The sequence below is a fragment of the Sesamum indicum genome, linkage group LG4 (assembly GCF_026168435.1).
Source record: "Sesamum indicum cultivar Baizhima isolate 11 linkage group LG4, ASM2616843v1, whole genome shotgun sequence".
NCBI classification, from domain to species: Eukaryota; Viridiplantae; Streptophyta; class Magnoliopsida; order Lamiales; family Pedaliaceae; genus Sesamum; species Sesamum indicum.
Genome location: NC_142660.1, coordinates 16,710,204 through 16,728,357, shown reverse-complemented (window position 1 = coordinate 16,728,357; position 18,154 = coordinate 16,710,204). Strand labels below are relative to the sequence as shown.

Genomic DNA, 18,154 nt, shown 5'->3' with positions numbered 1-18,154 from the left:
ATTCCCACCAGAAACTTGTTCTTAAATTGGATATGCGATATCCCTTAGATTTGTGAAAGGCTACCACATGCTACCTTGAATATTGTATCAAGGCCCTGCGATTGCAGAGTTTTATTGTGGCAGAAAGCTTTTGGACTTACTCTTGCTTTGAATTTGCTATCTATGTGTCTTCGTGTATAGTGTGGAGGAACGTTGTATGTCCTCTGGATTTGTGGTATGTGTCTCCCTCTTTGACTTAAGTGGTGGAGACACTTATTTATAGGCATGAGTAGGTCTACAATAATTTGGCTCACGTCTGTTGTGCTTGTATACCATGGACTTGGATATGAATCCATTAACTATCGGATTGTACTTAAATATATTTTGATCCAATTAGCTAATCCAAAATAAAAAATAACTCATATTTATCTTGAATCAATCCACCAAAAACACATATGATCTAGATTTAGTATGAATACTTATGCGAATTTATTCATGATAAAATCCAAACTTTTTTACTTTAATTTGAAACCCAATTATTAATCAATTTATTGAGCTTTTAATTGATAATTTTATTCCAAAATTTTGATGTCAACTAGCTCAAAGGAACAACGGTACATGAGAAATATGCTATTATCTTTAATATACTTTAAAATAAGATAGATATTGAGTGTGTGTGGTTTAACAATGAAACAGATTGAAAACAAATGCAACAAAAATAATAAACAGACACGCACACACACACACACATATATATATATATATATATATACAAATTTTTGGAGCAGCTATAAGAATGGATTTTGGGATGGAAAAGTTGCTGTTAAGATATAATCATTAATGGTTATATAACCATTATAGATTAGAGCGGCTTGTGGGATGGCTTTTGGAACGATTAAAAAGTATTGGGCAAATTTATGTAGATTTGTGAATGGTATATAAATTTGAACGGCTTATTTAGTTGTCATAAAATTGTAATGGAGTTACTAACATATTTAGACCGAAAAATTCCGTTTTTGCTCAAGCTGTCCCAATTTTAATTATAGCCGACCCAAAATCCATTGAAAAATTGTAATAGATTTTGTTTTGTAACGGAATTTGGGACAATAACTTGTACAACTCGTTGGAACGGCTTTTCTTATGGTTTTCACATCACAAAAACAAATAATTTATCATCCATGACATGTTTACAATACCAGTTACACCTAATGGAGTATGCCGGCCCCAAATATTTACGTTCACAATCACCTATTTTTTGGTAGTGCCGAAAATATGTATTATTTAGCAACTTATGTTCAAACATCAAAAGAAAAATCTTTTGATATCTTTTTTTTTTACTTTTTTATGTCAGCATCCCATGAGGATGCTATGTATTTAATTCGAGCCCAGTTGGCAATCGGAACCCTAATTCCCGATATGTTCGGCTAAAATCTGGCAATATTTTGTCGAAAGGACTAAAATTTCCACTAAATTGAAACTTACATGATTAAAATTGTCAATTCAATACTTATGGGACTAATTTTTGCCACCCCTAATACATATAAGATTGTGCAATTTTGCCTTTTAAATTTTTGACCAAATTGCATATTACCTCATTGTGTTTTTAAAAGTCAGCTAAAAATCCCATGTGTTTAAATAGGCAAAAAAAATCATCTGTTTTCTTAAATATAGCACACTTGCCCCTCACCGTTAATTGAAGTTAACGATGTTAATTTTTTATCAAAAGATCGTTATGCCCTTATCTATTATATATTATTTCTTACTTTTATGACGGTTAAAAAATTTTTTATTGTATAACAGCTAGAATTTAATCAATACATCTGAACCGTTATATCTAAATTATTAAGACTTAAAATTTAAATGTTAGATCTATAATTATAAAATATAAACAAATAAAATTAACCCCACCCCCACCCACCCGCTGCCCATCCAATCCCCTCGCACCGCTGCCCGACGCTGAGAAGGGCGACGACGATGGTCGCCCATGGGTATTTGGGTGGCCACCAAAGGTAATTTTGGGGATAAAAAATATAAAAAAATATTAAAAATAAATTTAAAATAAGTACATTTAATCATAGTAATTTTAAACACTAGATAGGAGTATTTTTGTTAATTAATAACAAAAAGGTCAAAAATCGCAAAACAATCATGCCCACTTTCACCACTCGCGCGTGTATCCCACCTTCCATTGGATTGTAACAGAAAGGGGATTTTTTGCTGGGTTTTAAAAATCACAGTGGATTTTTTATTTATTTTTAAAATATAGGGGGGTAAAATGCAATTTGGCCTTGATTTTTTGAAATAATTTATAAAATATTTCTTGACTGATTTTGGGACGGAATTAGAATAGATTTGAAATAACTTGTCTCTATGATCATTGGCATCAGACATAGCCTGGGTCGTGGACCACATACTCTCAACCATTTTCATTCATTCCTGCCTCATCGTAGACTAACCCTAGTCTCCAATCCAAGCTTGATAAAATATTGCTGGTCTTAAGTACGATGTGCGACAGGATGGGAATGCCACAGACATTAATTGAGGGAGCAGCGCAACAACAAGTCGAGGGTGCTGCAGACCCCAAGCATGCTGATGACCTGCCACTAGAGCCATTAGATTAGTATTTTTTTATAATTTTTAATTTGTTGGTACTGTAAAATGTACAGTATCTACTTATTTTAATTAATTATAATTTTATTGGATAAATTATAGTTTTCAAATATTTACTTTTTATAAAATATTAAAAAATAAAATATAAAATAATTTTTACTAACAAAAAACAAATATTTGGGGCAGATTTTGGGATGATAACTGTCAAAAATGCCATCCTAATTAAATATTACATCTCATACTACTTTCAAACGGATTTTGAGACGAAAGTCAACCCAAATTACATCAAAATATTTTGGGATGGCAACATGACAAAGTCCTTCACAAATTCTATCCAAAATGCATTTTGATTCTCAAAATAATTTGGGATGGTTTTCGATAATATTGTCGTCACAAAATATATGTCACAATTTTCCAACTTACTTTCGGCAAATTTTCTGTTTGATTTTCCGACGATAATATATAAGATTTTCTGCATGTTAAAAATTTTCAATTACTTATCTCAAAGTCCGTCCCAAGTCAGGAATTAATTTTTTGTCTTATGGATGGATTTCCTGACGGCCGTAACTAGACCTTCAAAAAATCGTGACAAATATTCCGACGACAACGCTTACCTGTCAGAATATTTTTCAACGCCACTTTTTGAAGCGGTCTTATTTTTTATCTCAAAATCAATAAAAATTCTATCGAAAACTTTATTATTGATGAAATTTTATCGAGAATTCCATCCCAATAAAATTATTCTTTAGTTGTGAGAGCCACCCAAAAACAGATAACAAAGAGATCCATGATTCAACGACTACAAACATTGAAATCCCAAGCCAGCAATCAAAATATTTAAGTAAATTTAGAAGTGGAAGCTATCCTTAGGAGTCAACTTCCTACTTTATCTAGAAGAAATTAAAAAATATTTGGTCAAGTTCATACCCTAACTAATGTAAGTTACTCAAAATAATGATTTTAGTACTATTTTTTCTTGAGTTTATTTTATTTTATTTTTCTTTAAGTTGTTTATGAGGAACTAAAGTTATACTAAGTGATAGGTGGTCATACTGTGATCTGAAAATTGAAAATTTGAAATTATTATCTGGCCAAGGTTGGAAATTTACATTTGATTTTAATAGGTTTTTTCTAGACTTGTTGTAGATTGAGTTATAAGTCATTGCTTAATATTTTTCATGGGTATCATCCCTAACATGCTTTTTACATGGGATGTTGATACATATACTTTTATCATAATTTTCTTTATTATTTAAAAGATATCATATTTATATTTTTTTATTTTTTGCAGGATTGAAGATCAACAAGTCTCGAAAATGGCTAACACATTGTCTAGGAGAAACTAATCACTATTTACAATGAAAGTAAAAATAATGATGAATACTAATTAACTACGATTATATATATAATTACTATCATTTTTTTTTGTAAGCAAGATCAAATATTAGTCGCAGTTAAAAATCATGACAAATGCTCTGGTCATAACTAAAATGATAGTAAATATTGATAAAAATCATAGTCAAAGTTTAAGTTTTCGAATTAATTTTGTAGATAGTATGATTTTGTTGAATTTTAATCGTAGTAATTTATAATTTAAGAAATTTTTTTTAGGTAAAATTGGTCCTACATGTATAGGACGATGGGAAAATTGCATTGGTGAGATATGGGCCAAGAGTTGATGAAAAAAGGTGAGAGATGATGTGGTAGAATCGTTGGATGATGGCGAAGCTTTTGGAAGAGGTCCGATGCTGTGGGTCGAATAGTGGCCGGCGAATGACGAAGTAAACAATTACGACAGAAAAATTGTTAAACACCCTAAGTCTTCCTCACTTGATTTACACATTTTTTTCCTCTCCACCCCATGTCAGCATCCACGTAGGATGCTGACTGTGTAAGTTAATTTCAGTTGGCAGTCGAAACCCCAAGTCCCAATTTGTTCGTCTAAAATATGGCAATTTTTGACAGAAAAAACTAAAATTACTATAAAAATAAAATTTATAGGACAAAAATTGCTAGTCCAAGATATGCAGGATCAATTTTGCAATTTCGCCTTTTCTTTATATATAGTGTGTGAACTGTGAGGAGGGGAGCTAGAATTTTTTCCCTATATCAAATAGTAAATCATATCTATTGTACAATGCATATGATGCATACTGGGCTTTTTGAGGTTCTTATTGCTAATTAACAAATGAATAAATCCATAGAAAACCAAAAAATGAAGACACGAAATTAAAGAGTAATGGATGATCAGAAAAAGCAATCAACCGCCGGAGCAGCAACCTTCCCGAACAGAAACTTGTTCTCCGAGGGAGTCAAGTTCAGATCAAGACACAAAACTCTCGTGCTTTTTGATTTCTTCACAATTAGTGGAGGAGACAGAGACAAGACCGACGACGGCAGTGGCGGCGACCGCGACTGCTGGTTCTGATCATTCATGGCTGCTCTATGTCTCCTCATGTGGCCTCCAAGCGCCTGCCCTATTGCGAATTCCAGGCCACAAATCGAGCACTCATGCGTTTTGGGCTTCGGCGGAGACGACGATGCCCGGAGCAGATGATCTCCTCCAGCCTGCAGCCTCGGCTTCTTGTGGCTGGCGCGGTGGCCGCCCAACGCCTGGAACGACGGGAACTGCCTGTTGCATGTCTTGCACTCAAAAACGCGGGTGAATACTCCTCCTCCTGCTGCCGCTGCCGCTGCCGCCCGATCACCGGACAACAGCATCAAGCAATTCGCCATGCTCGATACGTCCTCCACGTCTGCAGATCCTTCTCTACACCTCTTCATCATTGCCTAGATCAAATAAACACGAAAACAGACGTGAAATATAATAACTATGGAGTTGTAATAAATGAGAGGATATATAATACAGGTGTTTGGATGGAAGTGGTGATTGGAGGGGTACTTTGACTTGATGTATGAATTGACCAGTGGAAATCAATTGGAATGGGCGATCTTTCTTGCTCCAGAAGGAAGTCAAATTTGTGTAACGTACCATTGCTTCCTGCATGTTTAAGAATTTAGAATTTAGTTTCTTGTTCACCTTCTTTGATACGAGAATGAGTAAAGAAAACAGGTTTAACGTAATTTATCTTTTTGTGATATTATAAATTAATAAATTATTTTTTTATGAAAATAACAACAATTCACCCCCTGTATCTTTTAAAATAAAGCAGTTTATTGGGAAGTAAGTTGTTTTTTTTTCTTGTATGGTAGTAATTTGCTCATTTGTAATATCATAAGGGGGTTGTGCATTTTTCTAGTAAAAAGATTCCTGTGAAAAAAAAATAACAAATTACCCATGTATCTTGAAATATGAAGCAAATTATCCCTCTAATAGTATGAATTATATAATAAGGATTAATTGCATGTACACTCTCTGACGTTAAATTCGAATTCACAAATATTTTCTATTTTTTATAGACCTCCTGAGAAGGTTAATATTGTATTCTTATGCAAAACTACAGATACACCTCTTGAGCGGTAGTTAGTTAATGAGCCTACAAGTGTTTGTGTAAATTTTTAATGCTGAAAATAGATAGGTGTACTTAGTTATAATTACAAATACAACCTCAAAATATGACGCTTAATGCAATTTACCCATGTGACACTGTAAATAATCAAATTATCCCCTTATGATTAAAAGAATAGCAATTTACCTTTATGTCTAAGGGGGTAAATTGCTTCATTTTAACAAATATAGGAGAATAAATTATTGCATTTTAAAAAACACAGAGAGATGAATTGCTATTTTTTTTTATAAAAAATAATTTACTCATTTACAATATCACATATGAATTATTTACTTTTGAAGTTAAATTAAAAAGGGAGTGTAGATCTATTTACCCTTATAATAATACTACATATAGTATGTAATAATGATAATAAAGAATAATGATGATTTGATAAAAATTAAGTGTGAAAAGGAAGTGAAAAGGCGTCACTGACCGCGTAAGCACCGCGTGGCTTAGAGAATAGTGGGAGTAGTGAGTCATGAGTGGCGAGCCGGGGAAGAAACGTACTGCAGTACCCCGAACCTTCTATCTTCTAGAATTCCATATCAACCACATCACCACATAAATTATGTTACTCCCTAAAATTTAATATTCAGCTGCCTATGTATTAATTATTAATAATTAACATCCAAAAAGTTTGAATTTTTCATGTATTTTTTTTTTAATAATTTGAAAATACAATTATTTAAAATAAATAGAATGACACTAGTGATCGAAACACGGTCAATATAGGTATTTAATTTAATTTATTTAATTAAATAAAAAAAGAAAAATAAAATGAATGAAAGATCAATAAACTTGGATTGTTGCCTTCTCATCCTCGAATTTCGATTTTTGAAACAGTAATTAAAGTAAAATATATATTTATTTATATATGTTTTTTATTTGAAATTATATTAATTTAATATTATAATTCAATATAAAGTACAATAATAAGACTATTCCACTTACAATACTCGTTGATTAAATGATCAACTCATCTTAAAACATTTAATATTTATTTATAGAGAAAAATACAAACAATCTTCACGTGATATTATAAATGAACAAATTACCTCCTATAGTAAAAAAAAAACAGCAATTTGCCTCTCCGTATTTTTTTAAGATGCATCAATTTATTTCCCCTATGTTTTTTAAAAATGAAGCAATTTACCTCCTTAGATAAAATAGTAAAATGCTTTATTTTAAAAAGTATGGAGGGCGAATTGCTATATTTTTATCATACAAAAATAACTTACTCATTTACTATATCACATAGAGGAAATTGCATTCAGGCTTTTATTTATATTCTAATAGATTTCTAATGTGAAAGGCTATTTAGGATAAATCGATCAAAATGGAAAAAAATAAAGTATTTAAAAAGACCACTATAATAATGCTTGCATCAGCATATCGGGTTGTGTGGGGGGAAGTTCTAATTCGAAATCAATCATATGACAAATGTAATACACTTATTATATGATTTGTGCATAATAAGAGAAAGTAATCAATCATATATATTAAATGCATCATATTTACTCAATAATTGATTTAATTCAATTAAATTTGAGTTAAAATTTTCAATTGTTTGAGTTACTTAGTCGTTAACAGTAGCAGCAACCGCAATTTTAAAATAGAGCAGGCAAAAGGTTGTTATATCGACTAAAACAACGTGCGTAGGTGGTGATGATATAAGACCGTGAAACACAAGCAAGTTTGGTCTACAATATTTCCATCTTGCTGTTGCTTAGTGGACTATATATGAGTTACGTATGTGTACGCGTTTCAATTCTTCCAGATACTCTCTAAACTCTTCGTTCACACACTAGCCAAAGGTTTTACACATCTCTCTACCACTCTCTTGATTATTGCTTCATTTGATGAACAAGTGAAGTATTAGTGGTTGTGGTATGTTATTTTTTTATGCATATAATGAATAATATGTTATATTTTAAGATATATTGTGAATTTCAAAAAAATATTTAAACCAACACAGCCAATTTAGAAAAATTAAAAGAAAGAAAGAAAAAACAAGCAACGAAGGAAAAAAAGAAGAAGTAAATTTAGGGGTATTATCGACATAACAATAAATTAGTGTCACGGTGTTATAGTTGTTGTCTGTAAGAAAAAAAATCATGAGTTGTGACTCACGTAAGAACGAAACTCACTTTTTTTTTTGTTTTCTATTTTTATTTTTTGATGGGTAGGAGAAATTTGATATTTTTATTCCACATAAATTTAGTAAAAAAGACTAAAATAATTACAATGTAAAGCAAAATATATAAAATATGTTAGATACAAATTATACAAAAAATAAATTACTTGATCTAAATCATCAAAATGAAGTGAATAGATGAAACAATCATATTTGGGTATACGTCAAAATAAATTATTATCTAAAAAGAAAGTTGTGTATCAAATCAGCAATAATTTTTTATAATTTAATGTATATATTGAATTTATTAGTATTTTTTTAATTTGTTGTTGAAAGAAAAAATATTTTAGAAAATTTTCTTTTTATTTTCTAATTTCGTAATGATAGACCCAAAATTCAAATCATGGGTAGCCAACTTAAATTCTTTTTAATTTCATTTTGGTTTAATTGACTTAAGAAAAAATAAATAAATAAAAATGTTGGGTTAGTATCATATGCTTTTATCAATATTTTTTTATTATTGGGACCAAAATCAATAGTTGACCAGAGGTAAAGATTGCAATAATTTCGAATGTTGTTGTTGGTTTTTCGCCCCATAGTGATGAGCCCAAAAATTACAATATAATACAAACTATTACATAGCAGAAGTATAACAACAGTAACATTAAAATAAAGCAGAAACATGACAATACATAAGAACGGAATAAAATCAAAGAGGCTCAGGGAGCCGAGATCAGGGTGACGAAGCACACAGTCTCAACACTGACAACCTACCACCAGTTGCACCAAAACCAAGGCCACAAAAACCCACATCTCATGTATTTCTCAATTCACAAAGAACTTATCAGAAAACTCTCGATTTTTTCTTCGTATATAGCACACATATTTTCAACTTAAAAGGGCCTTATTTATACTAATAATAATGTAGTAGAAGGAGGAGGATTTGGGTGGTGGAGTCCATTTCCAAGACCATTGGAAAAGGAGAAGGAAAACAGAGAGGGGGCGTCGCTGCTAAGAGAAAGAAGGGGAAGGAAAAAGGCTGAAAAATGAGAGTGAGGTTTTAGGGTGTTTCTAAGGGCCGGGTTGGGTTGGTAGTGGGCTGGGTTTTTAGGCCATTTAGGTGGTGGGTTGGACTTCATGGGCCTACCAATAAAAAATGGTCCTGGGTCATTCCAATAATTCCCCCTTTGTACTAGGACCGAAAAGGGAACTCATTTCAAGGACTGATCTGGCATTTCATCATTGCCATATATACCTGCAAAATAGAGATGTTCGTAACAAGATTCGAAAAACAATATCGCAAACACTAAGCAACACACAACACATAACATTTGCACACAACAAATAGCATTAAGTCATTTTTGCAGCAAGCAGATTGCAACACTATAAACCCGTAGCCACTGAGGTTAAGTCCAACAGCAACACAGGCACAACCAACCATTTAGGTACAAATCACAAAGACATATAGCCACACAGGCTTAAAATCCACTACGGAGCAATTATTATACACTAAGTATAAACTTGCACACAACAAGTCACAAAGCAGAATGCACATAGCGATCATTTGCACAAAGCCAAAATATACTTCAATAATAATGCACTTAACAAAATTAGAAAGATTCAACAATTTCAATTTTACTAAACAACTTTTCAAAAAATGATAATAGGGATTCCAAGCCAAGCTCAACCAGATACCCGTCGACCTCAAGGGTCCAACCAGGAGAGTTATTGACATGAAGTTTGGGAATTGGTTCAGATGCACTAAGCAGAATAACGACAAACAAGTTTCACAACAAAATATAGCAGTACTTAACAGAAAATTTTCAGCAATATTATTGACAGAAAAAAGTTTCTCCAAACAACATAAATACTAATTTCTCAAGAATACTCGAATACAATAGAAATATTTCACAGAACGAGAAAAAAACTCAATGTCAGATAACATTAAGTTATTTGCTTGCACAAAGCAGATAAATTATCCCACAAAGGAATAAGATTCACTAAAAACAATTTAAATGAATTTTTGCAAATAACAACAATAGTGCCCCAAACAAAAAACATATGATTTTCACAAATCACCATTAATGCTCTCTGAAGAAGAATTAGGAAGATCATTTTGTTCCATTTACAATTGCAACTATAACCGTGCAACACAATCATACAGCTGCAAGATCAGATTTTTCTTAATAGATATATAAAAAATATTAAACATAGAATTCACACAAAGCAAAAAAGAATTATTTCACAGCAATAAAAACAGGATCGATCTTACCAGCGTTGGAGACGGAGACAGAGCCTAAGCTCTGATACTACTGTTGGATTTTCACCCCATAGTGATGAGCTCAAAAAATACAACCTAACACAAACTATTACAAAGCAGAGTATAACAACAGTAATATTAAAATAAAGCGAAAACATGACAATACATAAGAATGGAATAAAATAAAGAGACTCAGAGAGCCGAGATTAGGGGGACGAAGCACACAGTCTCAACACTGGCAACCCACCACTGGTTGCACCAAGAACCACAGCTACAAAGGCCCAAGTCACAAAGACCCACATCTCATGTATTTCTCAATTCACAAAGAACTTATCAGAATACTTTTGATTTTTTCTTCGTAGATAGCACACATATTTTCAGCTCAAAAAGGGCTTATTTATACTATAGAAATATAGTAGAAGGGGGAGGATTTGGGCGATGGAGTTCATTTCCAAGACCATTGGAAAAGAAGAAGTAAAACAGAGAGGGGGCGCCGCTGCCAGGAGAAAGAAGGGGAAGGAGAAAGGATGGAAAATAAGAGTGAGGTTTAGGGTGTTTTTAAGGGACCAGGTAGGGTCAGATAGTGGGCTGGGTTTTGGGCCATCTAGGTGGTGGGTTGGGCTTAATTGGCCTACCAATAAAAAATGGTCTCGAGCCATTGCAACAGTTGTTGTTGGTGAATCAGTCTCTAACATTAGATCACAAATTGATTCAAAGGTTTTAAGGCTTGAAAATTGGATCACCACCCTGGGACAAGTGTTGTCTCTAAGCCATTGACATGTAACAATTACATGTTATAGACTGTAGATTTGTAAAAATTGAATTGGTAGCCAAGATGAAACTTGACTTCGTCAATGGCAAATGATCCAACAGTAAATATTGATGAGTTTGAACAATATCTAAGGACTGACTGCATGTAACAACGATGTCCCTGAATTCAATCTTCAAGGAGAACGTAAAGGCCTTTGTATACACAACATGAACTAGAGAATTTGATGGATTTACATCAACTAATGCAAATTCTAATGGGAATAGAATTAGATGATTAGTTTGATCATGTAAGGAACCAGGTGTTATTGATGGGTCCTCTTCAAAGCATTAAGAAGGCCTACTTGATGATCTTAAGGTTGGAAAGCAAAGGTAGGTACACATTGAATTGAATAGCTAGCACTGGTGATAACATAATTACACATTTAAGACTTGATGGTACAAGAAAGTTTTCAGGTTCGAATGAGACATTCTGTTGAATACTGACAGAGAACAAATTTTCTCTTGGAATCCACCGTGCTCACTACATACTTTGATTGCATCGGACTAGCAAACCTATAATGACCATATCAAAGAATACGGTCACATTTCATCAGATTTAAAATACAACCTTTATATGCATTCGACTGCCATAATTCTTTATGTCCAAGGACTAATGCTATCCTATCTAGGGGTGGCAATTAGACTCATACTTGGGGGGACCCTCTCCATCTGGATCCAAAAATATTAATCGTGGCGAGTAATAATCAGGACAAAAAATATTTATTAATTTAAAAAGTAAATATTATATCAAAAATAGTTGAGAACGAGGAATTTTACACAATATAAAATGAAAAAGTCCACAGGGCAAAGATACTGCTATTATGTTTTTTCAAAGCATATAAGCTCCTCGCGTGCGCTGGAAATATTCCGTCAACGGCTGCTTAACTGACGTCGTTAACCTACATCTTGGCCAAAGGCCCAAAATGAGATATTCCGTTATCAGACAGCGTCAAGGGCATTATAGACCAATCAAATTCCGTGATCCGCAAATAATGTATTGTTTCCCAAATATAAATGCGTGGATATCCACACGCTAAAACCACTCCCACTCACTCACAGCCAGTCACTCTTAGCACATAGCAAAAGCCAACAGGTTTCTTTCTTTTCGAGCAGCTTCTCGTGATCATCGCTAGCAGAGATATGGGCAGGAAATTTTTCGTCGGCGGCAACTGGAAATGCGTGAGCCTCCGATCCTCGTAGAACGTCCGCTTACTATTTACCTGTCTTATTCTCGATCTATGGATCTATCTGCGTTTTTCCCTTAGATTTGAGTTGTTTCGTGTGTTTTCGGCATCGGTTCATGTTCTTTTCTTCTTCTGGATCTTATTGATTATGAGTATTTGGAATCTCCTTTTTTTTTTTTTGCTACAAAAGTTGATTGAGTTAGACCTGATTACTGATGTGAAATTGATTTTATTACCTGATAGCATGTTTGGTCTATTGAGGAATTGGAGCTTATAAACAGGAAATGAAAATGCTACTTTTCAGATCTGAAGCGATGTCTTGTAGTTGTAATTCCCTGCTCGATGCTATTAATCACTACTTGCGACATTTCTTGGGATACTTTGTCAATTGATCCTAGATTTTTCATTTGGTTATCTGTTATTTTATCAATTAAAGGCAGATCTCATTACATGTATTCTAATTGTATACGCTGAACTTCCTTACAATAAACTGTTTATCTGCGTTCCTCTCATATATATTTCTGTAATTGTTCATTCTAGCATCAAGCACCAAGTTATATTACCTCTTCATGAATGTGTTAGTAGATTGTTTGTTGTCGGTTGTATTACCATATGTTGGGCGATCTTTTGTCTTTAAAAAGTTTCAATGTTTTATGTAGAATGGTACTACGGATGAAGTGAAGAAGATAGTGTCAATGCTCAATGCTGCTGAAGTGCCATCTCAAGATGTTGTTGGTGAGTCCACATGTCTAATTAAACCTAACATCTATTGCTTCAAACTTGTTGATTTATCCAGTTGAAAGAAGATATGAAAGTATTATGGGAATTAGCTTTACCTGTACTTTGTGCACGATTTGGTATAAAAAATCAGTCTTCTGTGACCCTTGTTCTTCATAAGAAGGAACTGTTAGTTTGACTGAATTTCAACCCTACTAACTTCATGTACTAACTTGTATAAAAAGTCTCTTCTTTTATCTTTAGGGATAAAGCCACAAGGATGAAGTATTAAGTTTGTCTTTGTTTTGCCCATATGATATTGTATCTGCCGTCTTTATATGTTTTGAAGTGAATGCTGGATCCTCATCTATTTTTAGTGAATGGATACATTTTTCTTTACATTCTATATGAATTATTCTTTGGTCCATGTAAGCATTATAATTTGGGGCCAAAAAGTATTCTTGGAGTCTTCATTGTGTAATTCTGCTATTGTGGTCCCTGATTTGCCCATAAAAATATGTTTGAACTGTATTGGTTTTTTCCAGTGACATATGAAGAATCATACTTACAGTTCTCCAGTTGTTTTATATGAAATTATATGGATGATTTAGTCTGGGAGTTCTGGAACATCTTATATGGTGAACATGATGGGAAAATATTTTCTTGTAAAATCCAATAACTGCTATTTGTTTGCAATTAGGGATGTAGTATGAGAGTAGTGGAGAACTGAGAGTTAGACTGTTTATAAACATCATATACCAATTTTGTAAGGAAGAGAACTAAAACTCCCTCTTTGGGTTTTCCAATAGGAAGTTTCTTTTATCTGTGGAAATTTGGACCTCTTTTCATCTTATTATTGAATACTTTGACCAATTCTTGCAGAGGTTGTTGTCAGCCCTCCATTCGTGTTTCTTCCTTTGGTAAAAAGTACTCTCCGATCTGATTTCCATGTCGCAGCTCAAAATTGTTGGGTTAAGAAAGGGGGTGCTTACACCGGTGAGGTTAGGTAAGCCTTGTTACATATATCGAGCAGGTTCTTACTTTTACTCGTTCTTAGAAATTTTAAGTGTTCATATTCTCTTGCTCCCATAAAGCTTCCGTGCTAATTATGAAAGGACCCTTCTTGCCCTTCTTTCTAACATTGAGATGTATGATAAATGCTTGACACTTTGCGTACTGATTGTTGACGTAGCTGCTTGCAGTAGAGCTAATAGATCATTGCATATTAGTGAAGATATTGTGTTTGTGATTGAGTTTAAGATTATAAATATTTAGTAATTGGCTTCAGTGCTGAGATGCTTGTCAACCTGGACGTACCCTGGGTAATTCTTGGCCACTCTGAGAGGCGGGCTTTGTTAGGTGAATCAAATGAGGTAACATTCCATGAGTTTTCTCTTGGAAGTTTTGTCTGTATCCTGTTGGATTGAAGCTTTTCTTACGTTTGTTTGTTGTCGTGCTGCCTTCTAATATCAGTTTGTTGGAGATAAAGTTGCATATGCACTTGCTCAAGGTTTGAAAGTAATTGCTTGTATTGGCGAGACTCTTGAACAAAGAGAAGCAGGATCAACTGTGGATGTTGTTGCTGCACAAACTAAGGCCATTGCAGGTACTGAAGCCTTCAAGGATATATTCTCCATGTGGCAAGGGTGCATTTAAGGATGTGCTTGCATTATTGTGTACTCTTTTTCCGCAATCAGTTGAATATAATTGGACTAAGAAGGCTATGGGTTACATGAGTTTCCACTCTTATTCAACTCGGGATGACATTTTAGATTATCCTTAAACATATTCTTGGTGTTCCTGCCCATTATAAGAAATACACTCTGTTCGATAAGTGTTAAGAGATTTTTTTCCGGAAAGATATACCCTCTAACTTCTACCCTTACAAGAAATTCTGTTAATTGGACCAACTGTCTGATTTCAGATCTATACTCTTGGTAGCTTCTGACATTCTTGGCTTTGTAAATTTATAATCATACAGTTTTGGTGTCAACCTTATCTAAATGGTTCATGACTGCATCTTACCTGCCTTTGTCTTTTCTGTTGTGGTGTATGTGATCATAGATTAGTTGGATTCATTTGCTTTTTCTTCCTTCTCAAATTTATTGTGATCTTGGTGGAGTTAATGTGCAAATTTTCTCTTTGGCTCCTGTTCTCTAAATATTAATATGGTATATTAGTGACCGTATAGCGTCATTCATATGTTTTAATGAGAATTAATTGTTTTATCGACACTAGAATGTTTGGAACTTCATATTTAAATGTGACACATTTGCTTTGCAGTTTCAACAAATACTTTACAACCAAAATGATTATAGTTGAATGCTGTAGTTTGTTGTTGTCAAAACTGTTGCCTATAGATCTTCTTTTGCTCTGCATTTTTATGCATCTTTTGTTTTTCTTGAAGATTCTGCTAGTTGTCAAATGTCAATAAAGCAAGTTCTTGGCTTTTGAAGACTTCCTGTCACAAAGTGATATTATAAACTGTTGCTGCTTCCCCATTCTGTTTGTCTTTTCTAATTATTGGATTGTTGTGCTAATTGTCCCTACCTTTTACTGACTGGTAACAAAAATTCACTGTGCTTTTACAATACAGCAAAGATTTCTGATTGGACTAATGTTGTCTTGGCTTATGAGCCTGTCTGGGCTATTGGAACTGGAAAGGTCGCCACTCCTGCTCAGGCTCAGGAAGTAAGTCTGGCTTCTTATTTGTGCATTTAATAGATCTAGATTTACTAGTACAGCCTCCTGTGGAATTTTCTCAAGCAAAGAAGTAAGATTTAAGTTGGTCAAGTTGAAACTTACATTTTGAACTAACATTTCAAAATGGCTTTTCTTGTTGTAGGTGCATCTTGAATTGAGGAAATGGCTTGAGACAAATGTAAGCCCTCAAGTTGCTGCTTCAACCAGGATTATTTACGGAGGTAACAATCAGCTTGTGGCCAAATTCTCAATTGCCCTGGATGCAGAATATCTTGGTTTAAAATATGGCGCTATATGTCTTGTTAAGGATGTATTCTTTTCCTAACACACAATAAGGGTGGCATCTCATGTACATTGTGGTTTATTTTTTGTTCATGTGAGTGATGGTTGTTCCAAAATGTCTTTTTTGTAATCGATCCAGGCTCCGTGAATGGTGGCAACTGCAAGGAATTGGCCGGACAACCTGATGTTGATGGTTTCCTAGTTGGTGGTGCTTCTCTCAAGGTAAATTACTACCTTCTTTTTAGCAACTTTATAAGTTTGGACCATCCAAATAGTGAGAAGAATGATACTGTCATGTATTTGGAGTTGGAGTGGATGATCACACCAAACTTGCTCACTTCCATTTTGTTTCTGTAGCCGGAGTTCATTGACATCATCAAGTCTGCTGAGGTGAAGAAAAGTGCTTGAGTTCAGTTTAAGTCTTGGCTAATCAAGTTTTGAAGCGGAGATGTAATAACCATTACCTCTATTGGCTGGGGACTTTGTTGTGCAATTTTATTTGTGGCTGCACCTTGAAGTTACCTTCGTTTTTACGAATAAAACTGACAACCTCTCTGATATTAAGATGTAGTTTCCCTGTCAAATTTACTGCACTTAAGCATCATCTTTTGTTGCGAGGATCTGGGCTTTACACAGTATGTGAATTTTGAAACTATTTAAGTCGTTGGAAAGGCTGTTGTTGTGGGAGAATGGCCCAGGGATTATATGATGAGTTCTGCTATGAGAGCAGGAACGTCAATCTATTTCCATCTTTATGCATGATGCAGTTCTCATGTTCAGATTAAGATATAATTGTCTCTGTTCAACCTGGTGTTGCTGTACTTGGAGAACATGTAAAAACTTTTAGGTCTTGATTACTTTTGTTGATGGGGAAAAATGAGAGACTGATAAATGAACGATAAAATGTTGAATGGGACTAGAGAATGATGGATAATATGTATTTTAGTGTTGATTAAATTTGGGATTGAAATAGTTTCATGTTTATATAGATAGATAAAGATAAGTCTGTTAATGGGTAAGGTAAGGTCCAAGTTTTGGTCCAAATAAATTAATTACTATCAAGGCTCTATCCAACCCAAATCAAGATCCCTTGGTCTACGGACCCGACCTAGTTTTCCCAGTTGGGTCAGACCAAGACTATTTTTTTCAGCAGTAGCATTTTTTAATTCGAAGTAAATTAATTAAGTGGATTATATAAGGTAAAGGAATTTGAGGAAAGAACAACATTACATTTCAATATATATATATATCTTCTTGAGGTAATAAACATTGACAACAGCAGAAATCGTTTCAGTAGTTGCTATCTCTTCAGGCTGTTGGCTCCCTCAAATTTATAAGATGCATTGTGAGACAAACAGAAACCACAAACCCCATATTTTTCATCTTATTATTTATCATATTCGAAAGCCCAAAATCTTCAAGCACTGTCATCTTGTTTGTGAATGTACGCCCATCCCATCAAATGTATGTCTATGGACTTTAAACTCTCCAACCTTCGCTCTTATTCAATCCCAATTTCATTATAATTTTACTCCAAATAAGATTCTTCAAATATCCAAAATTCAAGACAAATAAAAGCATAGGGTAGAATCAACATGCAGTTGATGGAGAAAAAAGACATCAAGACAAATGTTGGCCGGTATACGATCAGCCGATGACAACGGCCAGGCGGAGCGGTGGAGGTCGGGCGAATTCTGGAGGCAATGATCGACAGGGTCGGGGAGATAATTTTGAGAATTGGGAGTATGGGATAGATGAATAAAATTTGAAAATGGGTCTTTTTGGGTAAGAATGGAGTACATACTCAGATCCATGCCCAAATATTTTCTTTCAATAGGCCTGGGTATGAGCCTTGATTGATTTAAATATGAGGTCTTGGAGCCTATGTATTATTTAGCCATTACAGGCTTAAATCATAAACAATATGACGAATTTTCGTTTTTCATTTCTATCCTTACATCAA

General features: G+C 33.9%; 2 protein-coding genes across 2 annotated transcripts; one reads left to right on the top strand and one right to left on the bottom strand.

Annotated features, from left to right (window-relative positions):
* Positions 1–4,614: 4,614 nt before the first annotated feature.
* Positions 4,615–5,457, bottom strand: LOC105161278 (zinc finger protein ZAT11). Its single transcript, XM_020693155.2, has one exon. It carries the CDS (start codon positions 5,374–5,376, stop codon positions 4,837–4,839), a length of 540 nt encoding a protein of 179 aa, XP_020548814.1. The 5' UTR covers positions 5,377–5,457; the 3' UTR covers positions 4,615–4,836.
* Positions 5,458–12,324: 6,867 nt separating this feature from the next.
* Positions 12,325–16,761, top strand: TPI (triosephosphate isomerase). The gene is made up of 9 exons (XM_011078916.3): positions 12,325–12,484; positions 13,149–13,224; positions 14,089–14,212; positions 14,495–14,579; positions 14,680–14,812; positions 15,803–15,897; positions 16,052–16,130; positions 16,331–16,413; positions 16,549–16,761. The coding sequence occupies exons 1-9, from the start codon at positions 12,446–12,448 to the stop codon at positions 16,597–16,599; spliced, it is 765 nt and encodes a 254-aa protein (XP_011077218.1). The 5' UTR covers positions 12,325–12,445; the 3' UTR covers positions 16,600–16,761.
* The last annotated feature ends 1,393 nt before the right edge of the window (positions 16,762–18,154 follow it).